The sequence below is a fragment of the Gossypium arboreum genome, chromosome 6 (genome assembly GCF_025698485.1).
Source record: "Gossypium arboreum isolate Shixiya-1 chromosome 6, ASM2569848v2, whole genome shotgun sequence".
In the NCBI taxonomy this organism is placed as follows: Eukaryota; Viridiplantae; Streptophyta; class Magnoliopsida; order Malvales; family Malvaceae; genus Gossypium; species Gossypium arboreum.
The window spans coordinates 28,839,433-28,855,871 of NC_069075.1; the positions used below are offsets into that span (position 1 = coordinate 28,839,433).

Consider the following 16,439-nt stretch of genomic DNA (forward strand, 5'->3'; position numbering starts at 1 on the left):
TGACGAATAAAAGAATGTTTCAAGAATAAAAGAATCCGAAAGTAATCATTTGTATGGTTATGAATGAAATTGAAAGGATAAGAGAATATTTGCTCAAAAATGATAATAACCGTGCATTTTATTGAAATAACATTTTTAAACATCAGCCTATTTCACAAAAGATTCTTATTACTCCTAGGCCTAGAGCAATAAGCGTGTTTTGGACATTACTCTGAATCTGTTCTAAAAACTATAGGAATCTCTTTCGCAGTCCAGTTGTCTAGAACACTTCCAGGTGTGTAGGGGCAAATGCCCGAAAAAGTTTCTCTTCTAGTCTCCTCTTCATACATGACGTTGATGTCCAAGCTTTTTAGCCTTTCTTCTATAGCTCCCGTCATTGGCGTGTCTCTCTCAGGATGAATGATTCCCCCGGACACAAATGTTTTCGATATATGGGGGAATATCATTGGTTCCCACTTGATTTCCTCCCCCGTTAACCCTACTTTCCTTCTCTCTTGCTTCTTTTCCAACTCTCTTCTCCTTTGTTTCACATCCGGCTTAAATCCTAAGCCGAAGCAGTCTCTCTTGTCCTTCAGCATTGGCGTTTCAATCCTTCCTTGTAGATGTCTCCCAAGTCCTTTTCCGGGTAGGGCCCCTTTTCCAATCGTCAACTGTAGGCTCATCCTCGTGGTTTTGGACAATTTTGGCACCAGAATCTTGCTTCCCTCGGCAATGAAGGTTGCATTAACAAATTCCAAAGATCGAAATGAACATTCGATTGCCTCGTCATCTGTCTCCAAATAGGGCGCATTATTGCTCACAGTTGCAATAATATCCTCTTCAGCCTTAATCGTTATCAACCTCCCCTCCGATACCAGCTTCAATTTTTGATGCAACGAGGAAGGCACTGCCCCAGCTGAATGTATCCAGGGCCTCCCTAATAAGAAATTATATGAGGACTTGATATCCATCACGAGGAAATCCACCTCATATGTGTTTGGCCCGATCTGAAGAGGTACTTCGATTCTGCCCATCACTTTCCTCTCTGTGCCATCGAATGCCTTCACGATGTTCTGGCACTTCTTCATGTGAAAGCTGTCTATAGGTAACCTGTTTAGAGTGGTCAATGGTAGGATGTTTAAAGCCGGTCCATTGTCAATCAGTACACTTGGCAGCGTATATCCTTTACAGCGCGTGGTGATATGCAAAGCTTTAGTCGACCCCATGCCCCCGGGTGGTATCTCATCGTCATTGAAGAAAATATAGTTGTCGGCATTGATGTTGCTAACCAAACGGTCCAACTTGTTAACAGAGATATCATTGGCAACATATGTTTCATTCAAGACCTTCATTAGCGCGCTGCGATGAACTTCCGAGCTTAGAAGTAGGGCCAGCACCGAGATACGAGCCGGTTGTTTACGTAGCTGTTCCACCATACTGTATTCGCTATGCCTTAGGAATTTTAAAAATTCCTTGGCCTCCTCTTCGTTAACTGGCTCGTTAACAGGTTTGGTTGTTTTTTCTTTTATCTTCTTGACCACTAGGGCTTTTCCTTTTACGGGTCGTACCTCTTCATTTGATATATCGTAACGTCTCCCGCTACGTGTATAGGAGCCCCTATCTTGACCCTCTTTTGAAGCGTTCACCCGGCTTTCCTTCCCCCGAATTGTCACGCTGCAATCATAATTCCATGGGACCTTTTTGCTGTCTTTGTAGGGGAAGACAGCAAGTCTTTGGATTATGACCTTTGGTGGCATTTGTATTCCAGCTTCACTATTTTTGGGTCTCGATATGATAATCACGGGGTAGTTAGCTGTTTGATTCTGCGCCTTTGATTCTCCCTCCGATGCGCATATATCTCCCTCTACGGGATTTTTAGCTTCTTCATAAAACTCGATTTCCTTATTGTTCATCATGTTCTGTACTAAGGCTTTGAACTCCACGCAATCTTGGATTTCATGCCCCACCTCGTCATAAAACTCGTAATAGTTTCTCCCTTCTTCAGATTCTTCCCTCGAATCCAATGCGATCAATCCTCTCTTGGCCATCTCCTTCCATACCCGCCTCAACGAGGTCCTGACTTCTGCCACCTCATACTTAACCTTCTTGTTCCTACCTTCACTTATCCCATTCACTCATTGGTCGGTATAATTAGGGAGTGGGTTTCCTGCTACATTGGGTGTGGCTGGGTCGTCAAATCTCACGATCCCTATCCTAATGAGTCTTTCGACTACTTTCTTGAATGCAGTGCAGTTTTCAATTAAGTGCCCGGTGATTCCCGCGTCGTATTCACATTGGGCGTTTGTGTTATACCATTTGGAATACGGGATCTGCAGTGGCTTCAGGTAGAAAGGGGACACTACATGAGCGTTGAACAGGTTCTGGTACAACTGCATATACGTCATGGGTATAGGGGTGAATTGTGGCCTTTCTGTGTTCTCCCTTGCATTGGATTCTTGTCTTTGCTGATTGGTGGTCACCATCTTGGGTTGATTTACGGTGAATGACTTGGCTTGACTCTTGTTGAATGTGCTCGTGTTGTTCACTTCATTGTCTCTTTTCCTCGGAGCCGACTTCTTGACACTCTCTCCCGATTCTATCTTGCCGCTCATTACATCATTTTCGATCATTTCCCCTATCATCACTATGTCGGAGAAGCTTTTTGTGGTGCTTCCCAACATATGAGTGATAAAAGGGGCTTTCAAGGTGTTGATAAAGAGCATTGTCGTCTCTTTATCTAGAAGCAGCGGCTAAACTTGTATGGCCACTTCTCTCCACCTTTGTGCATACTGACTGAAGCTTTCAATTGACTTTTTCTCCATATTCTGGAGAGTGATTCTGCCGGGGGTCATGTCCGTCACGTGATTGTATTGTTTCATAAAAGCTTGAGCCAGGTCCTTCCATGAGTTAATTTTAGAGCGGCTAAATTGGTTATACCACTTAGACGCCGCCCCGACCAGACTATCTTGAAGCAGTGGATTAATAGCTGGTCATTGTTAACATATCCCATCATTTTCCTGCAGAACATGGTGATATGGGCTTCAGGGCAACTTGTTCCATTGTATTTCTCGAATTCGGGCATTTTGAATTTAGGGGGAAAAACTAAATCTGGGACCAAACTCAGGTCCTTGGCATCAATCCCTTGATGATGATCCGCGCTTTCCATGGCTTTGAATTTCTCCTCGAGCTATCTACATCGTTCTTCCAAATGTTTTTGCGAATCTATCCTCACCTTTTCTTCATCAGCAACTTCATCAAAATCAGGAATGGACGGATAGTTCGGATTGTTGACAAAGTTAGAGCCTGAGCCAGTTTGGAAGTTCATCGGTATTGAAGCTCCAGCCTGAACCTGCTGGGGCATGATTGTGGCGGATGGTTTTGGTAGATTAATCTCGGGCTTTACTGGTACATGTGTCGGACTGAAGCCGGGGGGGTATTAGGGGTCTTCATTAGTTTCCTCAACTTTGTCCATGGGGCCCTTTCCCTTATCCATTCCTCCCAACAACAATTTGCATAACTGGGACATCATTTCTCTCTGGGACTTTATCATTTGTTCCTGTATCTCTCGCTGAATCTTAGCTAGCTGCTCTTGCATCTGAGACTGCATTTGTTCCTGCATGTCCTTTTGTATTTGCTCCAATTTCTTGAGTCTCTTATCCATTGATTTTTTTCTTGTACCGTAGGGGTGCGTGGTTGGTTGGTTTTCATTGGTTTCCAGATTACTGAAATAATTTTTAATTAATTAATTAGAAAACTCTTATGGCCTTTAATGTATAATGATATGATGTAATGCAAATGCATGAATGCAAAGGAGGCATCAATTTTGATTCAATTGCCTTTAGAAAATTTCACTTACAAATAAAATCTTTTACATAAAGTTGAGTTACAAATAAAATTTTGCTCTAACACTCAAAGTCCTAATTTTTCTAAGCAACGAGGCCAGCTCTTGTCAACGATCTGACTCCAACTCATACTTCACGCTCAGTGTGTCCGCCTGCACCGCTAAAGTTTGCAAGTAGTCAGCTACCTCCCGAATCTGGGTTATGGCTTCCCCCATAAGGTAGTCTTTGTTTCTGACTTGGTATTGCACATGGTGAAGCTGCTCTATCCAACGGTCCTCATTTGCCTCGAAAAACTGGATCCGCATCTCACAATTTTGCAGCGACGCCTCTAATTCTCCTCTTTTTCCTTTCATTTCTTCTATCTTGCTCAAACTAGCCCTCAATTCGATTGCGGTGTTACGGTTTTGATACTGATGCAGAGACTTCTCGAGTTCTGCCACTCTAGCCCTTAATTCACCTCGCTCATTTCTGCTTTCTGACAGACTCTTCTCTAAATCTTCATTTCATGCCTGAGCTTCTCGGAATTTCCTTTCCCACCGGTCGGTATTGGCTTTTTCTTCTCAAATTTCATGGCGCCATTATTCAGAAGTCTTACCTAACCCCGCAGTCCTCATAGATAGGCGCAGCTTCTTATAGTCAGTCTTCAAGCTGTCTAGATCTTCTTCGGCGTTAGTTTTCCCTTTTCTCCACTTTTCAGCCTCTGACCTCTGGACATCGGCGTCTAATCTTAGGTGCATCTTCTTTTAGTCCAATTGTTCGATCTTCTTCCCAAGCTCCGAACTCTTTTTCTCAAAATCTTGCCTTATAATCTCCAATTCTGATGGGGCGACTTGTAATTGCTCCCCGATAGGTCGAACATTCTCCAAGCTTGGCCTTGGAATATTATCATTAACCCTCTTCTTGAACCACTCGTTATACTCGGGCGTTACCATGGAACCGACGACCAATCTCTTTATCCAACAAGTTTGCTTCCAAGCATCCGATAGCTCCCAAACTTTCTTCTTATAGTGAGCACCTTTAAACGAGAATTCGCTCTAAGCAAGTCCATAGGTCATGGGTACAAACTGTCTCGACTTATATTGCCTCAACGCAAGTAATGGAGTATACCCGGTAGCTCCCCAAATTCCTAACAACGGCACCCAATCAAAGTTACCACATCGGTACATGATCTCATCAGGAACCATCCAATAAGCTCTCCACTCGATATCCCCCTCTTTGAGGTTTTGAAGAATTTCCATCCACTTCTCCTCCGAGATATCCTCTCTCATTTGTATAGCTGCCTCCTCTTTCAGCGAGGAGTAACCTTCAAAAAAGACCCGATAAGAAACCTTGTCTACCTTCCAAAAGTGCCCATGAAACCATACTATCAGTAATTGTGCACATCCAATAAACCGCCCCTCGCCTGTCTTCCGACCTGAGCTCAAAAATCTGAACGTTTTTGCCAATATCACAGGTACCGGTGTAATTCCCTTCTCAAGGCGTTCGAATAAGTCAACGACTGCCTCATCCACGTGCCTCAATGCCTTAGGGAAAATTACCAATCCGTAGATGCTTAAGGCAAAGATATCGACCCTCTTTCTTTCATCCAGATGTGTCAAAATCAAGTCTCGCAAATTCTCCCAAGGGATACATTTACTATCTCCTTTTTGCTGAATCCAAGCAGTGACCCAAGGCTCGCTCATCCCAGAAATGCTCATCAATTTCTTCACAAAAGTCTGGCTACTAAAAACCTGGGCATAAGTCTTCCGGACTTGAAATTTTGGACACCTAAGCAGAGTAGTGTATTCCTCTATGGTAGGTACTAAATCCACTTCTCCAAAAGTGGAACACTTGTAAGCTGAATTCTAAAACTGCACCATGACTCGGAATAGATGCTTTTCCACTCTAATGTCTAGTAAGTAGGATATATCACCATAGCTTTGATAAAACAACTGCTAGATCCCTTCATCCCAACTAGCCCAAATGTCTCTCAACTTTTGCAGCTCATTCTGTACTACTTTGACGTGAGTGAAATCCTGCAACTCGGATATATACCCTTCTGCCAAGCTATCCCCTCTCTCGGATTGTAGCCTCTCTGACCATGCACGAACGGCTGCATTATCCTCGACTTTACTAAGAAATTCATTCTCCATGTCAAACTTTCTAACTTAGTAATTGAATACGGATTAACACCTCCTTTAGTATGCAATGTCATGCAAAAAAAACAATCAAAACAAAACACAGGTTAGTACCACATAATAATGATAAAATGTAAGCACATAAACGATAATTACAACGCATATACGGGTAAGTACTAAGGCTCGACGCTGCTCCACCCAAGGATAGCTCCTAAGGTTCATTATATGTGGTTCGGTTCTAGAGATAAGGTACCCGAACCAGCAGATTCCTCAATCCTCACCCATTATAGACTCATATAGATCGACTTTGGTTCGAGGGGATACATTTCCCTATGACCATGTAGAGGTGAAAATCTCACGAAATCATAGGTACGGATGTACCCCGGAAGCAATCCACTAGCCCATGCGGAGGTGAAAACCTCACGAAAGCGTAGTTTCTTACTCCCACTTAGAAGGTGTGACCACAGCGGTCATGCAATGAAATGCAGTACTATTCTACGAGATTTGAACCATAATAATCATACAAACGAATGCAATTATGATTTTTAAAACAAGTTTTCGATTTTTGACAGAAAGACAGCAAATAAATCGATTTTATGGCTTGACTCTCTCATCCCCAGTGGAGTTGCCAAGCTGTCGAAACCATCTTTTTTTCAAAATTTTAAATGTAATAAAAAGGGGGAATAGACTTTTTGAAAATAAAACATGGAGTCGCCACTGATCTTTTGTTTTGGTGTGATCGGATCACCTAAGAATTTGGTTATTTTAATAAAACATTTTTGGTTTACTAAAACAACGATTTTGGTCTACGAATTGTGAGAAAACGGGTTCGAGAGTCGGTTACGCATGAAGAAGGATTAGCACCCTCACTACGCCCAAAATTGGTACCAAATCGAACCTTTTGTAAAACGTTTTTGAAATGTGGTTCCTTTTCGATAACACTTGAATAACCCGAGTTGATTGCCAAAAATCTTCTCGTTTCGATGTCCAAAAGTTTATAATTCAAAAATCACAAAAGGATACTCAACTATTTGGTCCAACAAAAAATCGAAACCCAGCACAGTAGGGCACGATTCCTCGAATTTCCAAACATTGAACATTGTCTCGTCTTAGGAAATACGAGTGAAATTCCGAAGGAATCTTCGATTGTTTTGAACAAATGAAAAAGCGCAACCCAGCAAGATAGGGCTCAATTCTCAAATCGCCAAACATCGAACATGGCCTTCGTTTTGAAAGGTTTTTAATAAACATGAATGAAAACCTAAAGGAATATTCGATTGTTTTGAACAAACGAGAAATCACAACCCAGCACGATAGGGCATGATTCCCGAATTATTAAACACCGAGTATTACCTTCGTTTTAAAGGATTTTTAGAAGACCTGAGTGAAATTTTGAAGGGATATTTGATTATTTTAAGCAATCGAGAAATTGCAACCCAACATGTTAGGGCACGATTCCATGAATTGCCAAATATCGCACATCACCTTCGTTTAAGGGATTTTAAAATACATAAGTGAAATTTTGAAGTGATATTCAATTATTTTGAGCAAACGCGAAATTGCAACCCAGCACGTTAGGGCACGATTCCGCGAATTGCCAAATATCAAATCTCGCCTTCGTTTTAAAGAATTTTTGAATGAATGATTATAAAACTAGCTTAAAACGTATTAATTTTATTTGAAATAAGACGAAATTAATCATAAAATTTGGGTTTTAGAGAACCACCTTTCAAAAATCAAGTGAAAAACGATGATATGGGGCAATATGTGTATGAGATACAATCGATTAATGAACCTAAAAAGAAATTAAATATAACTAACCTAAGGAACATAATCCGATTACAATCGCGCATGGAGAATAATTGATGTGATAACATATAAAAATGAGCAAGCACAATGTAGCAAATATACAAGAAATATCGTGAAGATAATTAACACATGGGATACCAAACGGTATAGGATCAACACGACACAAGAATAATGGACTAAAAATGATGGACTAACAATCAAATAATATATGCTAGAGTTTGAAATAATTTATAAAAGAAAAATTAAGAATATATATATACGTATGAGTGAATTTTGAAGCAATTATATACAAAAATAACATAGAATTAAAATATGAATTATATAAAAAGATTGATTTTATCATAAATTATATATATATGTATATAAATAAACTAGAAATAATTGCTTGTAAAAATACCATAGAAACGTACTCAAGATTGAATTATTTTATTATAAATTATGATGGACTTAAAAGCATACTTATGTATAAAAAAGCCTATGTATATAAAATGTAGGTTCAATAATGTTGTAAATCAAAAACATGTACTAACGTAAATGAATATAAAATAACTTAAATTTTATGTAAAACATATATACAAAGCAATTTAAATAGCAAAAATATATTAAAATACATGGATTTAATAATATATAGATCAAAGGTAGGTATCGATAAATGTATATACGCTTGCATAGCGATGATTTAAAAGATATATTATAAGAATTATGTAATATAATATAAGAATATGTTTAAAGGAAATTATATGTATATAAAATAATATAAAATTAATAATATGCATGAAATAAAAATAACTTTGTTATAAAATATATGGGTTTAGTAATGTATAGATTAAATGTGGGTGTCCACAAATGTATATACATATAATGATAATAGCTAAAAAATATTACATAGGGTTACATAATAAAATACAAGAATAAATTTAAAAGAAATTATGTGTATAAAATGAACTTGAACTTTATTATAAAGCATATATATATGTAATAATAATATATACAAGGATATTTACGAAGCATTATGCAAAATGTTGTAATAATATGGCATAAAAAGAGCAAACAATACAAAATAAAAGCATTAAAATAACCTAAAATATAAAATGTAAAACAAAGATAAAAATGTCGAATGTGCCTTTAAAACAAAAATGAATCATAAAATGAAAAATAAAAATAAAAGGGACTTAATTAAAATAGAATTAAAAAAGAGGGGACAAATTATAAAAGGAAATGAACTATTAAAATAAAAAGGGATCTAATTAAAATACAATTAAAATGAATGAGCTAATTTATAAATAAAATAATCAAAAAGACGACTAAAGTGCGAAACGCACAAATGCATAAGGGTTCAAACTGGAAATAATCCAGGCCCTAAAACGCTGTGCACAAGCGCAAGCTAAAATGTAACCACACACAAATTGCAGGGATAATTTAAAAAAAAAGGAATACAAATATAGGCTGATTAAAATGCGGCACAAAAGGGGAAGGGTTTATCACGCAATTAACCCATTTGACGAGCAAAAGCACGAGTTCGGGTCTGGAAGCGGTTTGACACACGGATCTCTTCCCCTGGAACGTCACCGTTTCATTAGCTGAACAAAAACCAACCTAAAATCCCTAAAAAAAAAAACCCTCAGCCACCTAAAAACAAATTAAAGAAAAACCTAATGCTCCTAAACCCCCCCATCTCTTCCGTTTCTCTTCAGCCGAAAAGGCCATCATCTGCTCACTCAATCGCCGCCGTGGCCAGTGGCCGGCGCTGCGGAGAACGAGCTTTTAAACTCCATCTTCAAAGACCCTCTCGAAGGCTAAACCTTCAACAACCAAAGAGTGAGGAGAAAGGGAGTTCTCTGTCCCTTTATCGAACCCGATTACAACGATGGAGAAATCACTCCGACGGCGAGATCGAAAGGGATTCAGGTGAGCGGTTTTTTCTTTGGATTCAGGTGAGCGGTTTTTTCTTTCTTTTTAGTTAGTTTTTTGTTTAGACAGATTTACAAAGAGAAAGAAAAAAAAAGAAAATACAGTAAACAAAAAGAAAAAAATGGAAAGAACCAAGAACACCTTTTTTAATCTCTATTTTTTTTGCTTCGTATTTGTATTTCAACGTGCGTAGTATCGCGTAAAAAATTACAATGAACCGATCCTTTGGCTTTATAGCCAGAGAAATAAAATGATAGAAAAAAAATGAAAAATGCGATATCCTTTGTTTTTGTTTCTTTCTTGCTGTGTGTTCGTCGTTTCTTTTGCAGGTACAGGATGCGCTGGTGCTTGGCGTGAGGCGTATGGAGGCGCGCGTGGCTGTCGTATGGAGGCGCTAAGGCTGAACATGGGTGCAGCGCAAGAGGAAAGGGGGGTGACCTAGGGTTTCTAAAACTGTTGGGGAAATGGGCCTATTGGGCTTATAATTTGGGTTGATTTTCAATATTGGGCTCTTTGTATTGGGTCTGGTACTTGGGTCATGTACTTGGACATTGGACCGTTAATTATGTGGGTTTTTACTATTTATTTGTTTTCTTATTTTTTATTTATTTTGTACTTTTGCTCTTCTTTAGGCTCGGGCAAATTGGCCTGCTTAGAATGAAATTTAGCTAATACATGTTTATGATGTGATGAAATAAGAGGGTTGAAATTGATAAATTGTATAAATTGATAATTGGACTCAATTGAAATTAATCAGGGAAAAAGGCAAATTTGTTAATTAGTCCTTAAAGAATTGATAGTTTTTTGTTTTGACCAGGTAAGTTCATATAGTATGTTTGTGTCAAATTGTTATACTTTTAAAATTATAATTGTAAATATTTTTAAATAAAATTTTGATTGTTTACGATTTGGTACAAAAAGGTGAGATATGGATTAAATCATAAACAAATGACAAATTCGCTAATAAATTGAATATAATGAATTGCAATCTGAGATTGATTAGTTGAATTGAATCAAATTGATATGATTATGTTTGATCTTCAAAATAAAGGAGTAAATTGAATAGATTTAGAAATATTGTTGTCGAAACTATTTTTTTGAGTTTGACTTTTTATTTTAAAAATGAAAAATGGGAGTCGCCACCAATCTTTTTTCATGGGGTGTGATCGGATCACCTCGTAAATTGATCGTTTTTAATAAATGGCTTGATTTACTAAAATGACGATTTTTTTTTCTACAAAATTCAGAAAATGAGTTCGGGAGTCGGTTACGCACGAGGAAAGATTAGCACCCTCGTAACGCCCAAAATTGGTACCTAATTGATTAATTAATGTCTTAGTGTCGAAAATTGAAAACTCGAAAAAGAATTTAAAATACAATCCCTCTTTATATTAATGTTATTCTTGCTTAAAAATCTTGAATAAATCAAAACGAATATTAAAGACACTCTCGTCTCGAGATAACAAAATGTCACATCCCGTAAGTTAGGACACCTTAAATCCTTGAGAATAAGCTTGCCTTTTATTTTTATTTAAATCTCATGTATTTTAATTTTAAGAGAATATTCAATCATTTAGGTTCAACAAAAAAAAATCGAAACCCCGTAAGTTAGGGTACGACTTCTCGAATCTCTAAATACGAAACATTGCCTTATTTTGAAATTTTTTGAATAATAATAAGCGTCATATTTAAACGATGTGTATTTCTCTTCTTCAGGGATAATACGAAAATAGGTAAATATGTTTAAACATGATTCGTGACGTGATTTTAGTAATACAAAATGGTAATGTAAAAAGCGATAATATGCGAATAAAATGTCGCACTAGTAAATAACAATAATATCAATATACTAATAAAACAATTCACGATGTATATAATGGTGGCGATAATCACATAATATATACTACTTTAATACTAATATGAACAATCAAAGGAAAATAAAATAGATAATAACAATGTTAATAATAATAATATCGGTGACAAAATATACACAAAAAAGAAGACAATACCAATTTAATATAATAAGGACAAGGAAATAAATAAATAAATAAATACGTAAATAAATATAGAGGAAAATAGTTTATAAAATATTGAAAATAAAGGATCAAATTAAAATATAAATGAAATTAAGGGTACAATTTGTAATAAAGTACATAAATAATAATAATAATAATAATAATAATAATATATAAAATAATATAATAATAGTGAGAAAAATGAAAAAAATGAAAATAAAAAAGAAGAAGAAAAACCAATAAATAAATAAATAAATACAAAGAAAAATAAAATATAAAAGATCGAAAGTAAGGGACTAAATCATAACCTAAACAAAATTTAAAGTAAAAATCATAATAAAATAAACAAATTAAACAATAAAATAAAAGTAAAGGATTAAAATCAAATGCGCAAAAACAAGTGGGGAATAAATAAGCAATTAACCCCATCCCCAGGACACGAAAATCAACGAACTGGGGATTAAATTAAAGCACACGAAAATCATGTGTTAATTTGTAAAAAAAAAAAGATTAAGACCCAATTGCAAACTACTTGAAAAGCGAAAAGACTGGGGTTGCAATTATACCCCAGTCCAAAAACACGCGAATCTTGAGGCTTTGGGTCGAGTCAAATGCGGGTTGGCTAAAACTGCGTTGTTTTGGCGTTTAGGCAATAAGCCCAAAACGGCGTCATTTTATTACGCTATATAAGTAAAAAATAAGGCTTAAAAATTTATTTTATCTGTTTCTAAAAAAAAAAAACTTAAACTCTTTATTTCTTTCTTTTTCTCAACCCTCAACATCCGACGAGCCCACACATGACGGCCACCGGTGGCTGGAAAACACCAAAAGACCCCGCTTTGAGCGTTTCGACTTCCAGAGTCCGAATTTGGGGTAATATTTCCCAAAAATCCTTTAAAAATTACAAAAAACCCAAAAATTTTAGATTTTTTTTAGGTTTCAAAAACCCTAAAAATCGCCAAATCTTCCACCCACGATGGCAAAGTACAAACGTTCAGTATGTTTTTGAAACCTTTCTCTCTTTTTTTTTTTGTATTTTTATGAAAAAAATAAAACGAGTAATAAAAAATCTTTTTGAAGTTTTTTTTTATTCTATTTTTCTATTGCTTTTTTTTTCTTTTGTTTTTTTCTTTGTAAAAAGATTACATTTTTCATCTAGTCTTTATAGCCCATGTTTATATATTATTTTATTATTTTTGCTACTGTTGCTTGCGTGTGGTCTCTGCTACTTCTGTGCTTTCTTTCTTTGCAAGTGGTGGTTGAGTCAACGGTTGCAGAGGGGTGTCAGACGACACGGGGGGCGCTATCGAGGAGGTTGCGGCATTGGAGGCTCACATGGGATTAAGGTTTCGGTTTTTATTGAAACTGAGTTTAGTTTTTGGGCCAACGGGCCACCTAGGGTTTTTTAGTTTTTGGGTTTGTAAATTGGGCATGTAACTTGTTGTAAATGGACTCTGAACTTTAATTATTTTGGTTTAAATTTTGTTTTATTTTTGTAATCTAGGCCCAGGCTAAATTGGCCTATTACAATTATATATTGTTGTAATTGCAAAATTGGCTTTATAATAAGATGGATTATAATGTTATGCATACAAATTGATAATTGGTTGATGAAATGACAACATCGAATTAAGAAATTGGCTTATAAATGAAATTGAAAAATCATTACCCTATTAACTATTCAGGTAGAGTCGGATATAGTTGGCATGCAATAGGATAGGAAGAGTTCAGGGTTACTTTGACTACATGCCGATAAGACACTGGGTGCAAGCTATTTACTTCGTCATTATCCGATGAGGCATAGGGTGCCAAACTGGTATGATTGGTTGGATCCGTGTATTCGTTAGAGTCCGAGTCAAATTAATAGAGGTATAAAATAAAATTTTGATAAATGATATTTGAATTGGGTTGATATTATGATTTGATGATTTGTATACATCTTGTGATTAATGAATATTAATGGCATGTGAAAAATTATCTGAGCGAGAAGGGCTAATATAGAATTATGATAAATCAATGAATTTGATTCGATATTTGTATAAGAAAATGAAATAGTAATTGAAATTGAATAGAAATTAGATGTATAATTGATAATTGAACTTATATTTTTGTCCAAACCTTTTTACATTTTATTTTAAGTGATTTCCTCGATAAAATTCTCACTTATTTACCTTTTCCCTTGTTTATTTGGGATCTTCTTTTATTATGTTGGATTCTATGTCCCCGTTCAAGAATGTCCATCTTGAGATATATATATCTTATGTGAAATTTATATAGACTCATTCGATTTGAAAGTTGAAATTCAAATTTTATTTGGTGAAAAAAATTAAAATTGTAGTGGACATGGTGGTCCAAAAGTATTTTACATATTAATCTTGGAAGCCATTTTTATAAATATAATAAGATACACTAATTTATGCCTAATACTAGTGGTTAACAAAATTATAAATCTTATTTTTTAGTGGCTTTTCATTGTTTCCTTAAATTTTAATGGAATGCATGGCAAAAGGTTGTGCAGGTTGACTAACATTTCTTATTACAACTACAAAAATACAACCTAAAAGAAATTTCTTTTTCCACTTTATATAGTATTTTTATTTAGATATTATAATTATTGTCCACCGTAGATTCCAAAATTGATATCGTTATTCACTTTTAGGTTTTTTTTTTTAAATTCATTTTACTTACGTAGATAATAGATTTAAATATTCCAATCATACTGACTTTGACTATCTAAATCGGAATTCATTATTTACTTATTTTGTAAATTAAACTAAAGTTCTTATTTTTAAACATTTAATATCTACAGGACTTAAATTTGAATTGTAAATTTAAATTTAGGTATAATGATTAATTTATTTCTTGATTTTTATATTTTTTGTCAATTTGGTCTTTATTTTTTTTAGTTAAATTTGGCACTCAACTTTTTAAAAAGAGTCGAATTTGACCATTAACCTTTAAAAAGAATAATTATTTTTAACAAAAATACTGATTAAAATGTTTAGTTTTGAAACATCAAAACTCTATGACAATCCCGTAAATTTCATGTTTTTTTGTATGAACTTTTATAATTTTTTTAAATTTTGATAATTTTTATAATTATTAAATTATTTATTGATATGACATATAAAATAAAATAATGCCATGGTAGAACAAAGTATACATAGGATTGCCGCAAAATTGCCAAGCCAACACCATAACAAAAATTAATGTTTTAGTCAACATTTCTATTAAAAAAATAATTTGAGTCTTTTTTAAAAAGTTAATGATAAATTTAACTTAAAGAAAAATTAATTTAAAAAGATGTAAATACTACTAACTAAATTTATTATTATACTTTAAATTTAATACATGATTAGGGCATTGCACAAGTTGAAAATTAAAAACACTATAAATATTGCCAAAATTTGTTTAAAGCAACGGTAGAATTATTATTTGGCATCTAAATGTCACGCTCTTTTTAAAATCTTTCTTTATTGTTTTAGAAATTTTGAGACTATTCTAATATTTTTTACTTTCAATTATTTCTTTTCGGTTTTAGTTCAAATAATTTTTATTGAGTAAACTGTATTAATAGTCACTTAATTAAATATAAATTTTGTTTTGCTCACTTAGCTTTGAAAAGTAATTATTTGATCACTAATCTTTTCGAAATTATTTTTTGTCACCCAACTCTTAGATGGTTAATTGTGGCAGTTTTGTAATTGGTGTACTAATAAATTTAGTCCTCAATTTTATAATTTCTATCAATTTAACCTTAAATCTATGTACAAATATTTTTAAAAAATTTAAAGATTCTAAAACTTATATAGAAAATTTAATATATATATATATAAATAATATATAAAAATAAAATATACATAAAATTGAATTTTTTATATAAAACTAAAAATAATAAAAATATGTTTTAAAAGAAAAAATTGTTTTTAATAAAAATAGAAAAATTAAAAATATATACATAAATATTTAAAAAAAAAAAGAACTTCTCTCCTCCCATTCACTCTTCTATTAATACCAAGAAAAAAAAAAGGAAAAAGAAGAAATCTTGTGTAGCTTCATTCCTTGATGAAGATCCTTACCGTTTATTTAATTATTTATTATAAATGAAATTAAAAGAAGTGCATGTATTAAGATTTAGGGTAGTAATTAATTCAAATTCTCTTCCCACTCCATAATAGTTGAAAGCAAAAGAAAATGAAATAATTGTGAAAAATCAAACTTATACTACCCAACCAGTCATGATGTTCTCATAAAATTCAAATCTTAAAAATTCAGTCCAGAAATTTCTAAACCTCATTAGCTTCCCCAACTTTGATGGAGCAATCTTGTGGTCGCCATTGGTGTTGAAGCGATAAAAAACCTTACTTGTTGATGAGAAAGGAAATGAAAAATGTTAAGACATAGGGAGAGAGTTAAAAGGATATAATTTTAGCATTTGTGGGATGGTTGGAAAAAGTAAGTTAAGAGAAAGTTTGAAGGCAAGCACAAATGAGGAAGAGGTTTTGGATCAAGATGATTTCCGTATTTTGTAATTAATTATTTAAAATAAATTTTCTATTTTTTAATTTGTCTACTCAATTATTTTCAAATCTGCTTAAATTGTTTGTTGGTGATAATCATAAACTTGATCACTGGATTCAACTTTTGATTTTGGAATTTGTTTCTGCCTTTTATCGTTAAATCATATATTGACTGGACTATCAGTGTTTGAATTTTGATTGATGAAAATTCATATATTTATTTAACCATAAATAGCATCATTAAAA

The 16,439-nt window shown here is 34.2% G+C and overlaps 1 protein-coding gene across 1 annotated transcript; it reads right to left on the bottom strand.

Annotated features, from left to right (window-relative positions):
* Window positions 1–206: 206 nt before the first annotated feature.
* Window positions 207–2,027, bottom strand: LOC108485176 (uncharacterized). Its single transcript, XM_017789020.1, has one exon. It carries the CDS (start codon window positions 2,025–2,027, stop codon window positions 207–209), a length of 1,821 nt encoding a protein of 606 aa, XP_017644509.1.
* Window positions 2,028–16,439: the final 14,412 nt, after the last annotated feature.

What these genes read in the sequence shown, in the direction of transcription:
- LOC108485176 (XM_017789020.1), bottom strand. Translation starts at nt 2,027, where the DNA reads ATGGCCAAGAGAGGATTGATCGCATTGGATTCGAGGGAAGAATCTGAA.